The following is a 15639-nucleotide window of genomic DNA, read 5'->3' on the forward strand; positions in this document are numbered from 1 at the left end:
CAAATGGTTCAGTGTGATCATGATCTGTATACACAATGGTGTGATTTTAAAAAACAGGTAGTAGTACAAGTGAGTACTGTTATGATTTAAACAAAAATAACTTCCAACCTATAGATAAACACATAGTTTAAAGTATGATAAGTGATTTTAGCTAGTGAAACACAGGGTATTTAAGGGACAGCAGAAGTACTTTCAGACAATGAAGTTGAATACGTGGGCAAATAAATCTGACTACATTTCCTAATCACTGGAAAGAAAATAAAAACACAGTTTGAAAGTTTTCATTTTCTGATAGAAATCCATATTTATCAATGATATTTTTTCCTTGAAAATAAACTCAAACAGAAATTTATCAAGTGATTCTTAAATGAATGGCACAAAGTAACAAAGTAAATTGTCTCTTTAGCTACTTTACAAAAAATACATAAAGGCTTTCAAAACAGACAATTCTTATGTTTACTTTTTATAAAAGTAGAACACATGATAGCAAAATGTAATTCAAACAATTCATTTCTACAAGTGATTGCAATAACGTAGATGTTCTGACTTAATAAAACGAAAAAACTTGGGAGAATCTTAATGATTGGATAGTTAAGGTGTTTAAGGAAATTTTCTCTCACCTTCCTTCAAATATCAGGTATCTTAAATTAAATTCAGCAACTGCTGGGTTTCATCCATCTTATTATCAGAGTCTCTTATAGATATCTTTAATTGTTGATAATTATTTTTAGGATTGAAGTGAGGACCAAAAGCTTTAGATTCTAGACATAAGAAGGGCAAAGTTGACATTTTTCCATAAGATTATGAGCTGGACCCTTAGTCTGGCTCCCATCTACTTTTCCAGTCTTATTTTCCTTTCCTTTCATTTCATACTACTCTCCTTCAAAAATTCTATCTTCCAGTCAAACTGGATTACTACATATGCCCTGAACTCAAAATTATATCTCCTACCTCCAGGCATTCACAAAAACTATTCCCAATTCATTAAATATGCTCCCTTCCTATCTTCCAGCCAAATAGGTATCTTGTGGTAACTCATAAACATTTCAGCTCCCACCTCTGGCCTTTGCATTGGCTATTACTCATTCCTGGAATGACTTCCCTCCTCATTCCCAACTCTGAGAATCCCTTGTTTTCTTCAAAACTCAGCTCAAGTTCTCCCTTCTAGGTGTTTTCCAACCCAAAGGCCACCAGCCACATGCAGTCCTAAAAGCCCATTCAAGTGACCCCCCGTCATATAACCAGAAAATGAAGAAGTGAGCACATACACCAACACTGCTAATCCATAATTAACATGACTTGACTTTTTCATGTAACTAACATGCAATTTTACAGACTGCTGGAATTTTTGGTTTTTATATAAAAGCTATGCATATAGAAATCAGGATCTTTATTTTAAAATGTTTTATGACTCATAATTGCGAAAGATAACTTTATTGTAATTATTTTTTCTTTTATATACTGAAAAAAATTAACACATTTATATGTACATTTGCAAGCAGCTTTTTTTCCCCATAGGAAGCACATAAAAAGTAAAAATAGAATAAATATATCAGATGAGCACCTTGAAAATATTCTTTGCTTTGCTACAACCTCTATCAAACCAGATATAGATATACACTGATATCAAAAAATCAAGTCAGTGTTCACATTTAAAAATGGCATGTTCTTATTTTTTGTTTAAAAAGTAAATGTTCTATTATTGTACTCATTATTTTTATACTTTGTAACATTATTATATTTATTATTATACTCAATGATATATGGGTTACACTGTAGTCATAAACATGCATAGTGAATAGAGCATTAGCCCTGGAGTCAGGAAGATTTGAGTTCAAATCCTGTCTTAGACACTAGCATGTGAACTTGGGCAAGTCATTTAATGCTAATTGCCTCACAACCAGGGCCATCTCTAGTCATCCCAATTCATTTCTGGCCAGTGGACCCAGATGACTCCAGAGAAGAGAATGAGGCTGGTAACTAAGCACAACATTCCCCCACTCAAATCCAATTCATTTGTTTGACATGGCATGATCTCCCTGATGTCATGGTCTTCTTTGAGAATGAAGAACAAACATCATCATCATCATCATCATCATTCATAAATAAATATTAAATTATGTGAGCAGTCCTTGACAAGTTTTTGTGGGCAATGCAGCCCAGAAGAACTAAAAAGTGGAACACCCAAGTCTACATGAAGATTTTATCCTGAACACTCTAGCTGTAAGTGCTTTCCCCAAAAAACTACCTTGTATTTATTTTGTATATACTTATGTAAAACATTTTATATGTTGGCCTTCCCAGTAAACTATAAGTTCCTTAAAGGTAAGACTGGCACAAAAAAGGCACTTAATAAATGCTTGTTGATTTTTCTCTCTCAGAATCTTCATCTTCATTTAAAGTTTCATGAAGTCTTCCCCTGATTTCTTCAATTGTCAGTACTTTCTCTTATTTTCTTTGTCCATGATGCATCCCCATTTTCTTTTTTTTTTTAAGGTTTTTGCAAGGTAAACGGGGTTAAGTGGCTTGCCTAAGGCCACACAGTTAGGTAATTATTAAGTGTCTGAGACTGGATTTGAACCCAGGTACTCCTGACTCCAGGGCCGGTGCTCTATCCACTACACCACCTAGCCGCCCCTTGCATCCCCACTTTCTATAGAGTGCTGCTTGTCTTTTGTCTTTATATCTTAACATGAGTTCAACCAGTATCTTACACCTAAGTATTCAGTAAATGCTTGTTGAATTGAAATTATCAAACTTTCAGACTAACAACAGAATCAGGCTCCAAAAAAACCCTCAACAGAACAAAAAACAGAATCAAAGAAAATCAAATAAACTATAATAGCATTAAGTGGAAATTAAATTTTGTTCTTAGGAAGTTTGTTGTTAACCTTAAGTAGAGGATGGAGAAGACATATCTAAATAGTAGTTCTTTTTAAAAAAAGATCATAGCAGTTTTGTGAACTGAAAGTTTAAAGTATGTTAATGGAATGACTCAGCATTCAAAAAGAAAAATATCTGATCTAAAGCTACATTAACAGAATAAAGTGCTCAGGACTTAAGCAATAATTTCACTGTGCTCTGACTTGATCAGTTTGTCTACAGAGTTGTTTTCATTTCTAGGAACCATATTTTAGGAATAATACTGATGGACTGGAAAAATGTTCAGAGAATGGCAACTACATTAAGAGGCCTCAGATAAAGTCACATAAACACTGCTGAAGAAACAAAGAATGTTCAGCATGATAAAAAAAGACTTGAGAGACATGATATATGTGTGTGTGTGTGTGTGTACATATATATGTATATACATATAAATAAAGGGCTTTCATATGGAAAAGAAATTAAACATGTCCTGCTTGGCTCACAAAGGAAGAACAAGGAATAAATTTTCAATGAAGGAATTTGGGCTTCATGAAAGGAAAATTTCCGAACAACTAGAGCAGTCCAAAGGTAGAATGGTCTGCCTTGGAAGGGAGTGAGTTCCCTTGTACCAGAGGTTGTCAGACAAAGGCTGGATGATCTCTTGTTGACTATACTGTATGGAGGACTTGTTCAGTCACAGATTGACCTTGATGGTATCTGAAGTCCCTTCCGATTCTGAAAGTTTTAGGATTATATGTGATTCTAGCCACACAAATGTTTTGGTGTGAGGAGAAGAGGGTATCTAGAGGTAGAGCCTTTTTATTCGGGGGGGGGGGGAAGCTTTACATCTCAAGCTACCATGCAGGTGAGCATCATAACTTTTTTTTAAAAGAGTAAACATATAGGCATACATGAACCTCAATACATGAGGTTCAACTAAAGACTGTTTTTACAGTTGTTCAAAAATGAATATAGCTCAGCTGACAGGGTTAAAAATCTAGCCACCAACACTTACAAGCTGTGTGATTGAGTGCCCATCAAAGAAATTCTCTGAACATCAGTTTTCACATCTACAAGATGGAAATAGGATAAGATATAGAACTGAAAAAGCAATTACTACAATCCCTTCATTCTGAAGATGGGTTTGGTATGAATAAAAAGATAACCCAATGGGCAAGTAGGGGATGCAGTGGATAGAGCACTAGCCCTGGAGTCAGGAGGGCCTGAGTTTAAAGTTGGGTTCAGGGGGTGGCTAGGTGGCACAGTGGATAGAGCACCGGCTTTGGAGTCAGGAGTACCTGAGTTCAAATTCGGCCTCAGACACTTAATAATTACCTAGCCATGTGGCCTTGGGCAAGCCACTTAACCCCATTGCCTTGCAAAATCTAAAAAAAAAAATTTTTTTTTTAAAAAGTTGGCTTCAGACACTTAATAATTGCCTAGCTGTGACCTTGGGCAAGCCACTTAATCCCATTGTCTTAAATAAATAAAATTTTTAAAAAAGACAACTCATAGTCAGAAAACTGAGATGAGGCAGATGAAGAAACTGAGGGTACAGGAAATCTTCATGAAGTACCCAAGACCAAATAAATAATAAGCACCAAAGACTAAATTGTGAGGATCTAATAAAATGTTAAAAAAAAAGTACTATATAAAGTAAACTATAATCTGTATTTCTTCTAAACTATAGTTAGGTCTACTGGATTTAATAAAATAGTATGCTATAAAATACTATATAAAGTAAACTATAATCTGCATGTACTTCTAAACTATAATTGGAATCTGTATTTTTCCTATATAGTTGTAACTTTTACATCTGCTGTTGTATTTCTAAATAATTTTCAACTTTTTTTAGCAATCATTAGTGATTTAATGTTAAAAAAGTAATCAGAGTTAAGTTCTAACTTTCCGGCATAATTTCAGAATTAAGTATCAAAAGGCAAGAAAAGATTAATGTATGACGCTTCTGTATTATTTATACCGTTTTTCACCGGCAAACAGAATGATAGAGCACTAGACCTTGAATTAGTAAGACAGCAACTCAAATCCTGCCTCAGCTACTTACTAGCAAGTCATTCAAACTCTCTAGGTCTTAGTTCCTCATTAGTAAAATAAAAGATGCATCTACAGTAGCTTTAAGCTCTAAAAATCTGATGCTAATTTATGATGCCCATTATCCACTTATAAATTCAATATTCCCAAGTCTTTCTATGATGATATAACAACTGTGCCATTTCAGTTTTTTTCATTAAAAAAAAACTGAAATGGCACTGAAAAAAACTGAAATGGCACAAACACAAGTATTCCAAGACACTAGAGATTTTAAAGACTAGCAGGTTTTCAGTTATTATTCACAGAGAACTCTAATGGAAACTGGCAATTTACTAATCTATTGCTTTCTCTTGAACTTCTAAAATTTAAAAACAAAGCAGAAAAACAATCCTTGATAAGCACACAGGCCATAAACTGAAGTTTTATTTTTTCCTCTTTACTTTACTGTTTATGAGGGTCTATATTTTAGGGGGGAGGGGTATTATGTTTACTCTTAAAAAAGAATCTTTTAGTAATGTATAAAAAACATCATTTGTACAAAAATAAATATAATAAAAAAACTAAAGATTTATTTTTTCTCTTTACTTTATTGCTCATGAGGGTCTATATTTTGGGGGAGGGGGTATTATGTTTACTCTTAAACAAGAATATTTTAGTAATGTTTAAAAAACATCATTTGTACAAAAATAAATATAATAAAAAACTGAAGATTTTTTTCCTCTCCTTTCCTTTAATGCTCATGAGGGTCTATATTTTGGGGGGGAGGGGGTATTATGTTTACTCTGAAACAAGAATATTTTAGTAATGTATAAAAAAATTGTACAAAAATAAATATAATAAAAAAACTGAAGTTTTTTTTCCTCTCCTTTCCTTTATTGCTCATGAGGGTGTATATTTTTTGGGGGAGGGTATTATGTTTACTCTTAAGAATATTTTAGTAATGTATAAAAAAACACCATTTGTACAAAAATATAATAAAAAACTGAAGACTTATTTTTTTCTCTTTACTTTATTGCTCAAGAGGGTCTATATTTTGGGGGAGAGGGTATTATGTTTACTCTTAAACAAGAATATTTTAGTAATGTTTAAAAAACATCATTTGTACAAAAATAAATATAATAAAAAACTGAAGATTTTTTTTCCTCTCCTTTCCTTTAATGCTCATGAGGGTCTATATTTTGGGGGTGAGGGGGTATTATGTTTGCTCTGAAACAAGAATATTTTAGTAATGTATAAAAAAAATTTGTACAAAAATACAAACATAAAAAAAAAAACTGAAGGCATGGGGGCAGAGGGGAAGGGGCCTACCTACCTGACCCATTCTATAAGAGGGTTTTCTTTTTCCATCCACTCCCTCGGGGCGAAGGCTACCCAAGAATCCCCAAAACTGAAGTGTTGGTCGGGGGAGTTGGAGAAGAGTTGAGGCGTTTCCATGGCAACCCTTAACAGACTCAGGGGAAGGAGTTTCCAGGGAGAGCACGAGGAGGAAGGGGCAAGATGGGAAAACGGGAAGGAGGAGAACGATGGGAAAGAAGGGAGGAAAAGGGGAGGAAAGGGAAGAGGAAGAAGAAAGCGAGGAGGGAAGGGATGGAGAGGAAGCCGGGAAGTTGGAAAGGAGACACGAAGGAGGAAAAGGCGGACTGTGAAGCGTCAGGTGCCCGGGAGGGTCCTGGCGCGGGCGCGGGCGCGGGGGGCCGGGGTGGGGCCGGGCAGCCCCCCCCCCCCCGGCGGCGCCTCCCTCCCCCCGCCCGGCGGCGCCGCTCACCTGGACAGCGAGTCCACGCTGGGCTGCCGCGCGGCCGCGGGCCGGGGGCCCAGGCTCTCGCAGCTGGAGCTCTTCTCCATGGCGGGGGCCGGCGGGGCGCAAGGCCGGGCGGCGGCGGCGGGCAGGAGGAGCCGCGCTCAGCCCCGAGCCTCCCGGCCCCGCCGCAGACAGGAAGCGGCCATGTTCGCCCAGACTGCACCGCGAGCGAGTCGGGGCTGCGGGAGGGGGCCCTCCCCCCCCGGGCCGCCCCCGCCCCGCCCCGGGCCGCCCCCGCCCCCCGCGCATCCCGCGCCGGGGGGCATTCTGGGAGACGGCACCCGGGCGGGAAGTGGGCCGGGAAGCGGGGGTCGAGGCAAGGCGCGATGGAGGAGGGCGCGGGTGGGCTTCGGCCAGAGGCGCGGGGCGGCCGGACTCGGACCCTGTGGCTCTGGGCCAGGCACTTGGCTGCCTCCATGGCCTCAAGTGTAAAAATGAGCCGGAGAAGGGAGTGGCAAACGGGCCAATGCCCAGAAGCCCCGAGGGAGGCCGGGGAGCCAGACACACATGCACACAGTTGGGGTGAAAAGGGACAAGTGACTTGGGAAATAAGGGGGGACGATGATGAGGGAACAGCTGAGGCAAGGGGGGGCTCGGGATTGGAGGTCTCTACAGCAAGGCTGAAGTTTAGTATCTCTGAAGGATGGCAGGTAGGTGGAGGCTCTCTTCCCAGCTCCTAGATTCAGGAATCATTAATGAATTTTTTTTAACTGCTAATACCGATGTAGAGGTGAGAGGCACAGACTAGGTCATTTGGAGAAAAAAAAGTACAGGGAGTATTTCCAAAATCCCCATTCCTTTCCATCACCTGATTTCTGGGAAATAAGAACCGAGGCCTATATGGTTTGAACTAATTTAGTACTATGTCCCCTGAAAAGTCAGCATTTCTACTCCTCACAAAAGTAATAGAAAATATGATCAGTAAGATGACACTGGATACTTGGAGTCAGGGAGGAACCTGAGTGCCAATGTGACCTCAAACACTAACTATGATCCCAGGCAAAGCCATTTAACTCTATTTTCTTTAGTTCCTCCTCTATAAAATAAGCTAGGGAGAAAACTGCAGACCAATGCAGTCTCTTGCCAGAAAAATCCCAAACGGGGACTTGGAGAGTTGAACAAGATGGAAACAAAGTCAACAATAATAGAAAATATAATAAAGTATGCAGTCTGCATAACTTGGAATGAGTGGGGCTGCTAAGTGGATAAGAGCACTGGCCCTGGAGTCAGGAGGACCTGAGTTCAAACTCGACCTCCGACCTAATAATTACCTAGCTGTGTGGTCTTGGGCAAGCCACTTAACCCCATTGTCTTGCAAAAAAAAAAAAAAAACAACTAAAAAAAACTTGGAATGAATGGATAGGAGCATAAGACTGGTGTGAGCTTGGTATTCTTGGTAATGTGTAAAATATGGAAGAAATAATAAAAGGAAATTGTCTTACAAAAAAAAAACTTGGAATGAGAGGATTAGGAGCATAAGATTGATGTGAGCTTAGTATTCTTGATAATGTGTAAAATATGGAAGAAATAAAAGGAAATTGTCTTGCAAAAAAACAAAAAAAAAACTTGGAATGAGTGGATAGGAGCATAAGATTGGTGTGAGCTTGGTATTCTTGGTAATGTGTAAAATATGGAAGAAATAATAAAAGGAAAAACATGGAAAAGAGACTTCAGGGTTGAACCAGCACTCTTCCCTCTTCTTAGTTGCTTGCCCACAAAACAATATAGGAAAGAGTGGACATAAATAATTCAAGAGGAAAATTAAATATATCATGGGGTGAGACCTAGGTTAAACTTATGGACTCCTTTCAATTTCCCATGTAAAACAGGAAGGCGGGTTAAAGAGATAGCCAGACATTGATTGTGATGATAAGCGAACAGAAATGGGCAAAGGGAAAATGCTGCTGTCCGTAATCATCTCCCAACAGAGGATACAGGAAGATCAGAGGAAGGTCACCAGTGAGGCATTTTTAAATTGATAGTGAACAATTGAAATTTCATCTCTTGGAGTATAGAGAGTGAGTCAAAGATGTTATTAACCATTAGCAATTAATACAATGATCCTATTTTTTTTAAGTACTTTCATGTACTTTTTAAAAAGTACTTTCATGATAGGGAATTTTTTTTTTCATCTTGATTTTTGAACCCAGACTTATTCTATTGGGCTGCAGGATTTTTTGATTTCCATAACTAACATTAAATTAACTAGAGACAAGAAATGAATTGAGCTGTCCACTACACACACACACACATACACACACACACACACACACACACACACACACACACACACATACATCGGATCAAATATAGCTCTGTTCACTAGACACTTAACAGCTTATTACTGAATGTGTTTGTGTTTAAACACAAAGGATTTTGCCTCTTCCACCCACAGTTTGCTGGTGACCAACTGTGGCCATTCAGTAGCCACATAATGGTTACATCATTTTATTTCCACAGTTGGCAAAGAAAGCTTTACTGTACTATGATGGGTGGAGTAACTGGTTAGTCAGAACCCAGTTTGACAAACATCTGCAATAACAGCTTTGGGAATATAACTTACTATTTGTTTCCCCCCCACTTCCTCACCATCTCCCTTATCTTCAGAATTTTTTTCTTTCCAGTTGATTCACTACCACCATGTTCTTTAATTCAATCTAGTCCACAAGGCTCTTTCCAGTACTGAGGAATGAAGAGAATGCTGGTTCTGGAGTCATGAGACCCATAAACAAGTCACTTAATTTCAAGTTCTCTAAGAAACTCAAACTATATTTCTAGATACTCTTAAGAAACTCAAACCATTAATTACAAGGAAACTGCTAACCCACATAGGTAGAGGGAGTCTCCTCATTTTGTATATCAGTGAAATTTCAGGTCCAGACCTTTCTCCCTATCTTTGACAAGGTGGGGCAGCTAGGTGGCATAGTGGATAAAGCACCGGCCTTGGAGTCAGGAGTACCTGGGTTCAAATCCGGTCTCAGACACTTAATAATTACCTAGCCGTGTGGCCTTGGGCAAGCCACTTAACCCCATTTGCCTTGCAAAAAAACCTAAAAAAAAAAAACCCTATCTTTGACAAGGTAACATGGAATAAAGACCCATGAGCTTTAGAAAGGACATCTAGATAATGATTATATCCTATGGTTTATTCTCAGGGCAAAACTGACACAATTTATAAACCATTAAGCTTTCCAAATGGTATCATCTTATATTGTACCTTCTGCTCTCAAGATTGTTAAGCAGTTCAACATCTTCTAAGAACACATCTAAGCCAATAGGTTGTGATTAAAAGTTGGATTCAGACTAAATTTATTTTTGGTTTAGCGGTTTCTACATTGTTTACCTGGGAAAAAAAATCACTTGACAATACTTTTCTCATACTTTCTTTAAGTAACTCCTAAACTTTCTTTTTTGTCAACAGCTACAAAGTATTATTCTTTCTCAATGATTTCTTGGTATTACACACCAGACAATTTTAAAATAGATGATCTAATTAACAGACTATAGAACTTCAATCTAGATTTCTCTTGCCCACACTTAAGCTAGTCAACTGAATAGCTTACTGCAAACAAGATTTTCTTACAAGTCATCTAGATCCACAACACTAATGCAGTTCATCACTCAAAGCTCTGAGTGAAAAAGTTAGAAACCAAAGACCTGAATTCAGAACCTGATTCTACTACTTATTACCTATGAACATAGGCAAGTTACTTTTCTGAAGCTGTTTTCTCATCTATTAAATGAGAAGTTTGACTCAGATGACTCCTAAATTTATTTCCAGTTATAATCTATGATAATTAAAATAAATTTAGGCTGCAAAGGCAAAGCAAAGAGGTAACAATCTTAGGTCCATGAAAGAATGCAAGATGGGAAGAAAGGCACCAGACTAAATTATTTCCAGCAATATCCCTTCATTCTCTAGCAGAGCTACTACAGGATAATTTGTAACCAGCAATAATCCCCAAAGATCATTCATTATTCATTCAAATATTTATTAAGTAGGTAACACTTTATTGTTTTGTTTTGTTTTAGATTTTTCAAGGCAATGGGGTTAAGTGACTTGCCCAAAGGCCACACGGCTAGGTAATTATTGTCTGAGGTCGGATTTGAACCCAGGTACTCCTGACTCCAAGGCCTGTGCTCTATCCACTGCGCCACCTAGCCACGCCAAGTAGGTAACACTTTACTGGATCATTATCAAATTTTTTTGTTGTTGTTGTTGTACCTTAAGATACCAGCTTTCAGTAAAATATTCCCTTTGTACACTGTACCATTCAGTCAGAGTATCATATCTATAACTTACAACCTTGTGTCTCAGTGAGTTTTTACTCTAGGAAGCTTGGATTTAATCAAAGGGGAGTCAACTTTTAACCCTAATCTATCTATATAAAGAATGTCAAAGTTCTGTTTCCTAAATCTGATAGGCACATAACCTTACTCTCTAATCCTAAATTACATTTACCCTTGATCTGTATGTTATATAAATATTTTGCATCTACTTATTCTTAGTTTATGGTTTAATTTTGATTGTTTTAAAAGTCCTTTGTATAGATGTATACCTCAGTGTCCTGGGTCAGAAGCATGATAGAATGAATCACAGCATAATTTTCCATACATAGAACCTCACACAATATTATAATTAGCACTTAAACATATTTTGGTGATGAGTTCAGGAATATCTACAAATACATCATCAAATATGGATCCAAGGGAACTTCCAATTGAGGGATAGTCCAGGGATTCCAGGTGAATTAATTAGTTCTGGTACCCTCGAAGAACTTTGCACTTTCTCCTAAAGGGCCTGGTTTGGTCCAAATCTAGGCTTCTTAGAGGAATCATTATAGAAACAATCAATGGAGCTAGGTTTTTCAAAACAGATGCATTATCTTAAAAATCCCTTGTCATACCCATCCTATGTAGGCTCAGAACAGATCTAAGCACTGTGTGTACCCAACCTGATGCTACTTGTATAGTTTTATCAGATTAGCAGCAATCCCAATATCCCACACACCTCTAAGAGCAACAAAATGGTTTGCAGTTGTAGCACATACTTTTTTTTTGGTTTTTTGCTAGGCAATAGGGTTAAGTGACTTGCCCAAGGTCACACAGCTAGGTGATTATTAAGTGTCTGAGGCCAGATTTGAACTCAGGTACTCTTGACTCCAGGGCTGGTGCTCTGTCCACTGCGCCACCTAGCAGCCCCTGTAGCACATACATTATGGTAACTATCCCAATTCACACTCAAACTGAGAAGTCCCCAGAACATGGCTACTGTATTTTCTCAGAGCTATATGGTTAGTCCTGAGGGAAGTGTTTTGTCCTAATGCTACAGCTCACAAGTCCCCTCTGGTAGCCTTCTTGTTATGATTATAAGTTAAAATCAGTTAGCTAAACTTTATTAGCTTTTAGGAAAAATCATTAAAAAGGTGCACTAAAAACAACTGATACAAAACATCCACTCAAAGGTCTCTGGTACCCTCTACCACAAGTAAATTCAGAGTTCAAAATTAAGTGGACAAACTTAGAGCACATGTGGAAAAAGGGGTAATGATAACTCATGGAGTCCTTAATATCTTCTTCATCATTATCCTCAAATATTCTCCTTAGGTAAGGTGAAGAGTTTTTCTTTCATAGCATTTACCATTCAATCTGTCCCTATGTCTTGATGTGAAAACTGCCCTTACCTGTTTCTGGGATCCTGTCAGAATTCTAGTGGGAAAGATGGACTTTCAAAGTTTAAAACATCTTCCTCCAGTCAAGGACTTGGGAGATGGGGGTGGAAAGACCAAAGTCCAGAGTTCTACTCCTCCTCCATTCCTTTTTAGGAATTTAACTGGAGTGCACTCTCCAGTTTCTCAAATATATTGGGTTCTGAAGTAAATCCTCATTTTATACAGGTCAGACAGGGTATTATTAAATATAACATTTAATTGGGGCAGCTAGGTGGCGCAGTGGATAGAGCACCAACCCTGGAGTCAGGAGTATCTGAGTTCAAGTCCGGCCTCAGACACTTAATAATCACCTAGATGTGTGGTCTTGGGCAAGCCACTTAACACCATTTGCCTTGCGCGCGCGCGCACACACACACACACACACACACACCACTTAATCAGAATAGACTTCCTATGAAATTCATGGCAGTTCATTCAATGGCTTCAAAGACTTTACATACTTAAGGTCTTCAATTGACTGATTCAGATGTGTTCTCACCTGATAAATGTATCAGGGTTAAGATCTTTCCACATGATAAATGTACAAAAGCTATATGGAGTAGGATAATTTCAACCCCACCCTTAGACTATAAACTTTTGATTATCCATGCCAGTGAAGATGAGTTTTGTCATGAATAATCCACAAGTTGTGAATGATTTATATAGCTTTTAAGAGGTTAATCATGGGAAAACTTTAAATAAGAAGTCAGAATAAAATAGACACAAATTGTAGATAGGGAGTTGTAGGAAACAACAGGAACACTCCTTTCTAGTCAATTAGATTATAGAAAGTGATGCTTTATTAAGAATATTTTAGGGGCAGCTAGGTGGTGCAGTGAATAAAGCACTAGCCCTGGAGTTAGGAGTACATGGGTTCAAATCCGGTCTCAGACACTTAATATTGACCTAGCTGTGTGGCCTTGGGCAAGCCACTTAACCCCATTTGCCTTGGAAAAAAACCTAAAAATTATATATATATATATATATATATATATATATATATATATATATATATAATATTTTATAGGTTATGAAGAAAGCATGATGTGTCAGATACTATACCAAGTGCTTTACAAATTTTATTTTATTTGATCCTCACAACAATCCTAAGAAGAAGGTGCTATTGTTATTCCCATATTACAGTTGGAAAAATTAAGGCAAAAGGTTTAAGTGACTTCTCCAAGACCATAGCTAGATAGCACTAACTTTGCTTTATTTGCTTAATATTCAGCATAGTACTATTGATAATGTGTTGGATTTGTTGTTAGTCAGGTTTGGGCTCAAATCCCACCTGCAAAATTTAGCCATGGGATCTTGGGCAAATTTCTTAATCTTCCTAAGTAGAAATAATTATATTGTTTTGTTAATTTGGTTGTTGTGAAGCTTGAATGAGATAATAGATACTCAGTTCTTTGCAAACTTTAAAGCAGTATGTAACAGTTATAAGTCTGCTCAAATAATTAATCTTAGAATTACATTTGGAATTGGAATCCAAGGTCTATATTATTTTGTTATGCTTCTAAAGCACTTAGTACTGCAAAGGACTATAGGTATAATGAATATTACAACTCTGAGGGATTATGAAGTATTTTCTTTCTCAAGGGGAAAATTTGCTGCCTCTTAGTAAAACAATACAAAACACCATCTCAAATTGCTATAATCAAGGGCAGCTAGGTGGAGCAGTGAATAGAGCACCAGCCCTGGAGTCAGGAGTACCTGAGTTCAAATCCGGCCTCAGACACTTAATAATTACCTAGCTGTGTGGCCTTGGGCAAGCCACTTAACCCCATTGCCTTGCAAAAACTAAAAAAAAAATTGCTATAATCAATTATCTATTAACATGTAACCTATGTTCAAAAGAAACACACACACATACACACACACACATACACACACACAGACAAACTAATACCTCCTTCAGTCACCTTCTTTGTATCTTCCTCTCCCAGATCATTTTGCACAATCCTCATTTGACTTTTCAGTGCTCTCAAAAGATTATATATTGCCCACCAAACTCAGTTCATGAGAAGAGTGGTTATAGTACCCAGTCAACATGTCAGTAGTTTGGCTTCTCCTTTTCTCAAGAAATAAAAATGTCTTAATTAAGCTGAAATGCTACTGCTCTGGGTTAATTTTTGACACAGGATTTTCATATTGGAAGGGACCATATAAGCTGCCTAGTCCAACCCATACCCCAAAAGGAATCCCAACTGTAACATGGTAAGTGTTCATTCAGCTTCTGCTTAGTTATCTTTGGTAAGGAATCCACTACTCTTAAGGCAGACTATTCCATTTTGAGATAGCTCTGATGATTAGGAATTGTTTTCTCATATGAAGATTAAAGGTGCTTCCTTGCAATTTTCCCCCATGACTCCTAGTTCTGTCCTCTGGGGTCAAACAGCTCAAGTCTAATCCCATTCCTGTGTCACTCACCACAGTTCAGCATCATATGCATCATCATTTCAGTCCTGAGGATATACAGTTATCCTTTCCAAATTTGGTGGGGGGTTAGGGGTGAGATACCCTCATGATCTGGAAAATCCACATAAAATTTTTGATCCTTCCTTCATACTAGAGAAGAAGGCTGAATTATTATGGCATTAAAAGGTAAAATATGTTGATAGTATACAATACTGAGCAAATATTTTATGTATTTCTGAGTTTCTAAATTTTTCCTGTGTCATCTGCTAGTCTTCATGTGTCATTCCTACCCCACCCCCTCCAAATTCCCTAAAGGCTGATCCACAATATAATGAAACTGCAATGGGGAAAGTTTCAATGTGGAAGGGATAACTGTTCATCTAGACAAGGTGACTTGAATTCATTAAGAACAACTAGGTGATTTCTTGCTATCTCCTTACTCATTTTTGTTATTGTCTGTTACTCATTTTTATTCTGTCACTTTCACTGAGTTTTCTCCTTGGCAGAGAAAACAAAAACAAATAATTAAACAGTTCTCTCTTCTCTCTGTGGTCACTAACACTGTTCTCCCTTCACTCTACTCCCACTCCCAAGCAGTGATCCTGCCCTTTTCTGCGATCCTCATCTTTGCCTCAATTATACCCAGGGTAGGGTGGAAAAGAACAATTTTTATTGTTCTTAGTTTCCCTTGACAGTTTTAGCTCATTGTGGGTTTTACTACTTCTGATATTATTTTTACAAACCTCTGTCAAAAACTCTTATATTTATCTTCTGTTACTTGTACTGATT

General features: G+C 37.8%; 1 protein-coding gene and 1 long non-coding RNA gene across 3 annotated transcripts in view; one reads left to right on the plus strand and one right to left on the minus strand.

Moving 5' to 3' along the window:
• The window catches only part of MTMR2 (myotubularin related protein 2), a 98048-nt gene extending 91139 nt beyond the window's left edge, over positions 1–6909 (minus strand). Inside the window, exon 1 of one of the 2 annotated variants that reach the window (XM_074216502.1) lies at positions 6683–6909. In XM_074216502.1, the coding sequence (XP_074072603.1) occupies positions 6683–6762 (80 nt within the window). In that variant the 5' untranslated portion in view covers positions 6763–6909. Of the gene's footprint in view, positions 1–6229; positions 6553–6682 lie in introns of those variants that run through there. The other variant, XM_074216501.1, reaches the window with a different exon arrangement.
• LOC141508153 (uncharacterized) lies at positions 6688–15266 on the plus strand. The gene is made up of 3 exons (XR_012474353.1): positions 6688–7368; positions 10751–10889; positions 14574–15266. It is a non-coding gene; the product is annotated as an uncharacterized LOC141508153 (long non-coding RNA).
• The last annotated feature ends 373 nt before the right edge of the window (positions 15267–15639 follow it).

Source organism: Macrotis lagotis, chromosome 1, assembly GCF_037893015.1.
Source record: "Macrotis lagotis isolate mMagLag1 chromosome 1, bilby.v1.9.chrom.fasta, whole genome shotgun sequence".
Lineage (NCBI taxonomy): Eukaryota > Metazoa > Chordata > Mammalia > Peramelemorphia > Peramelidae > Macrotis > Macrotis lagotis.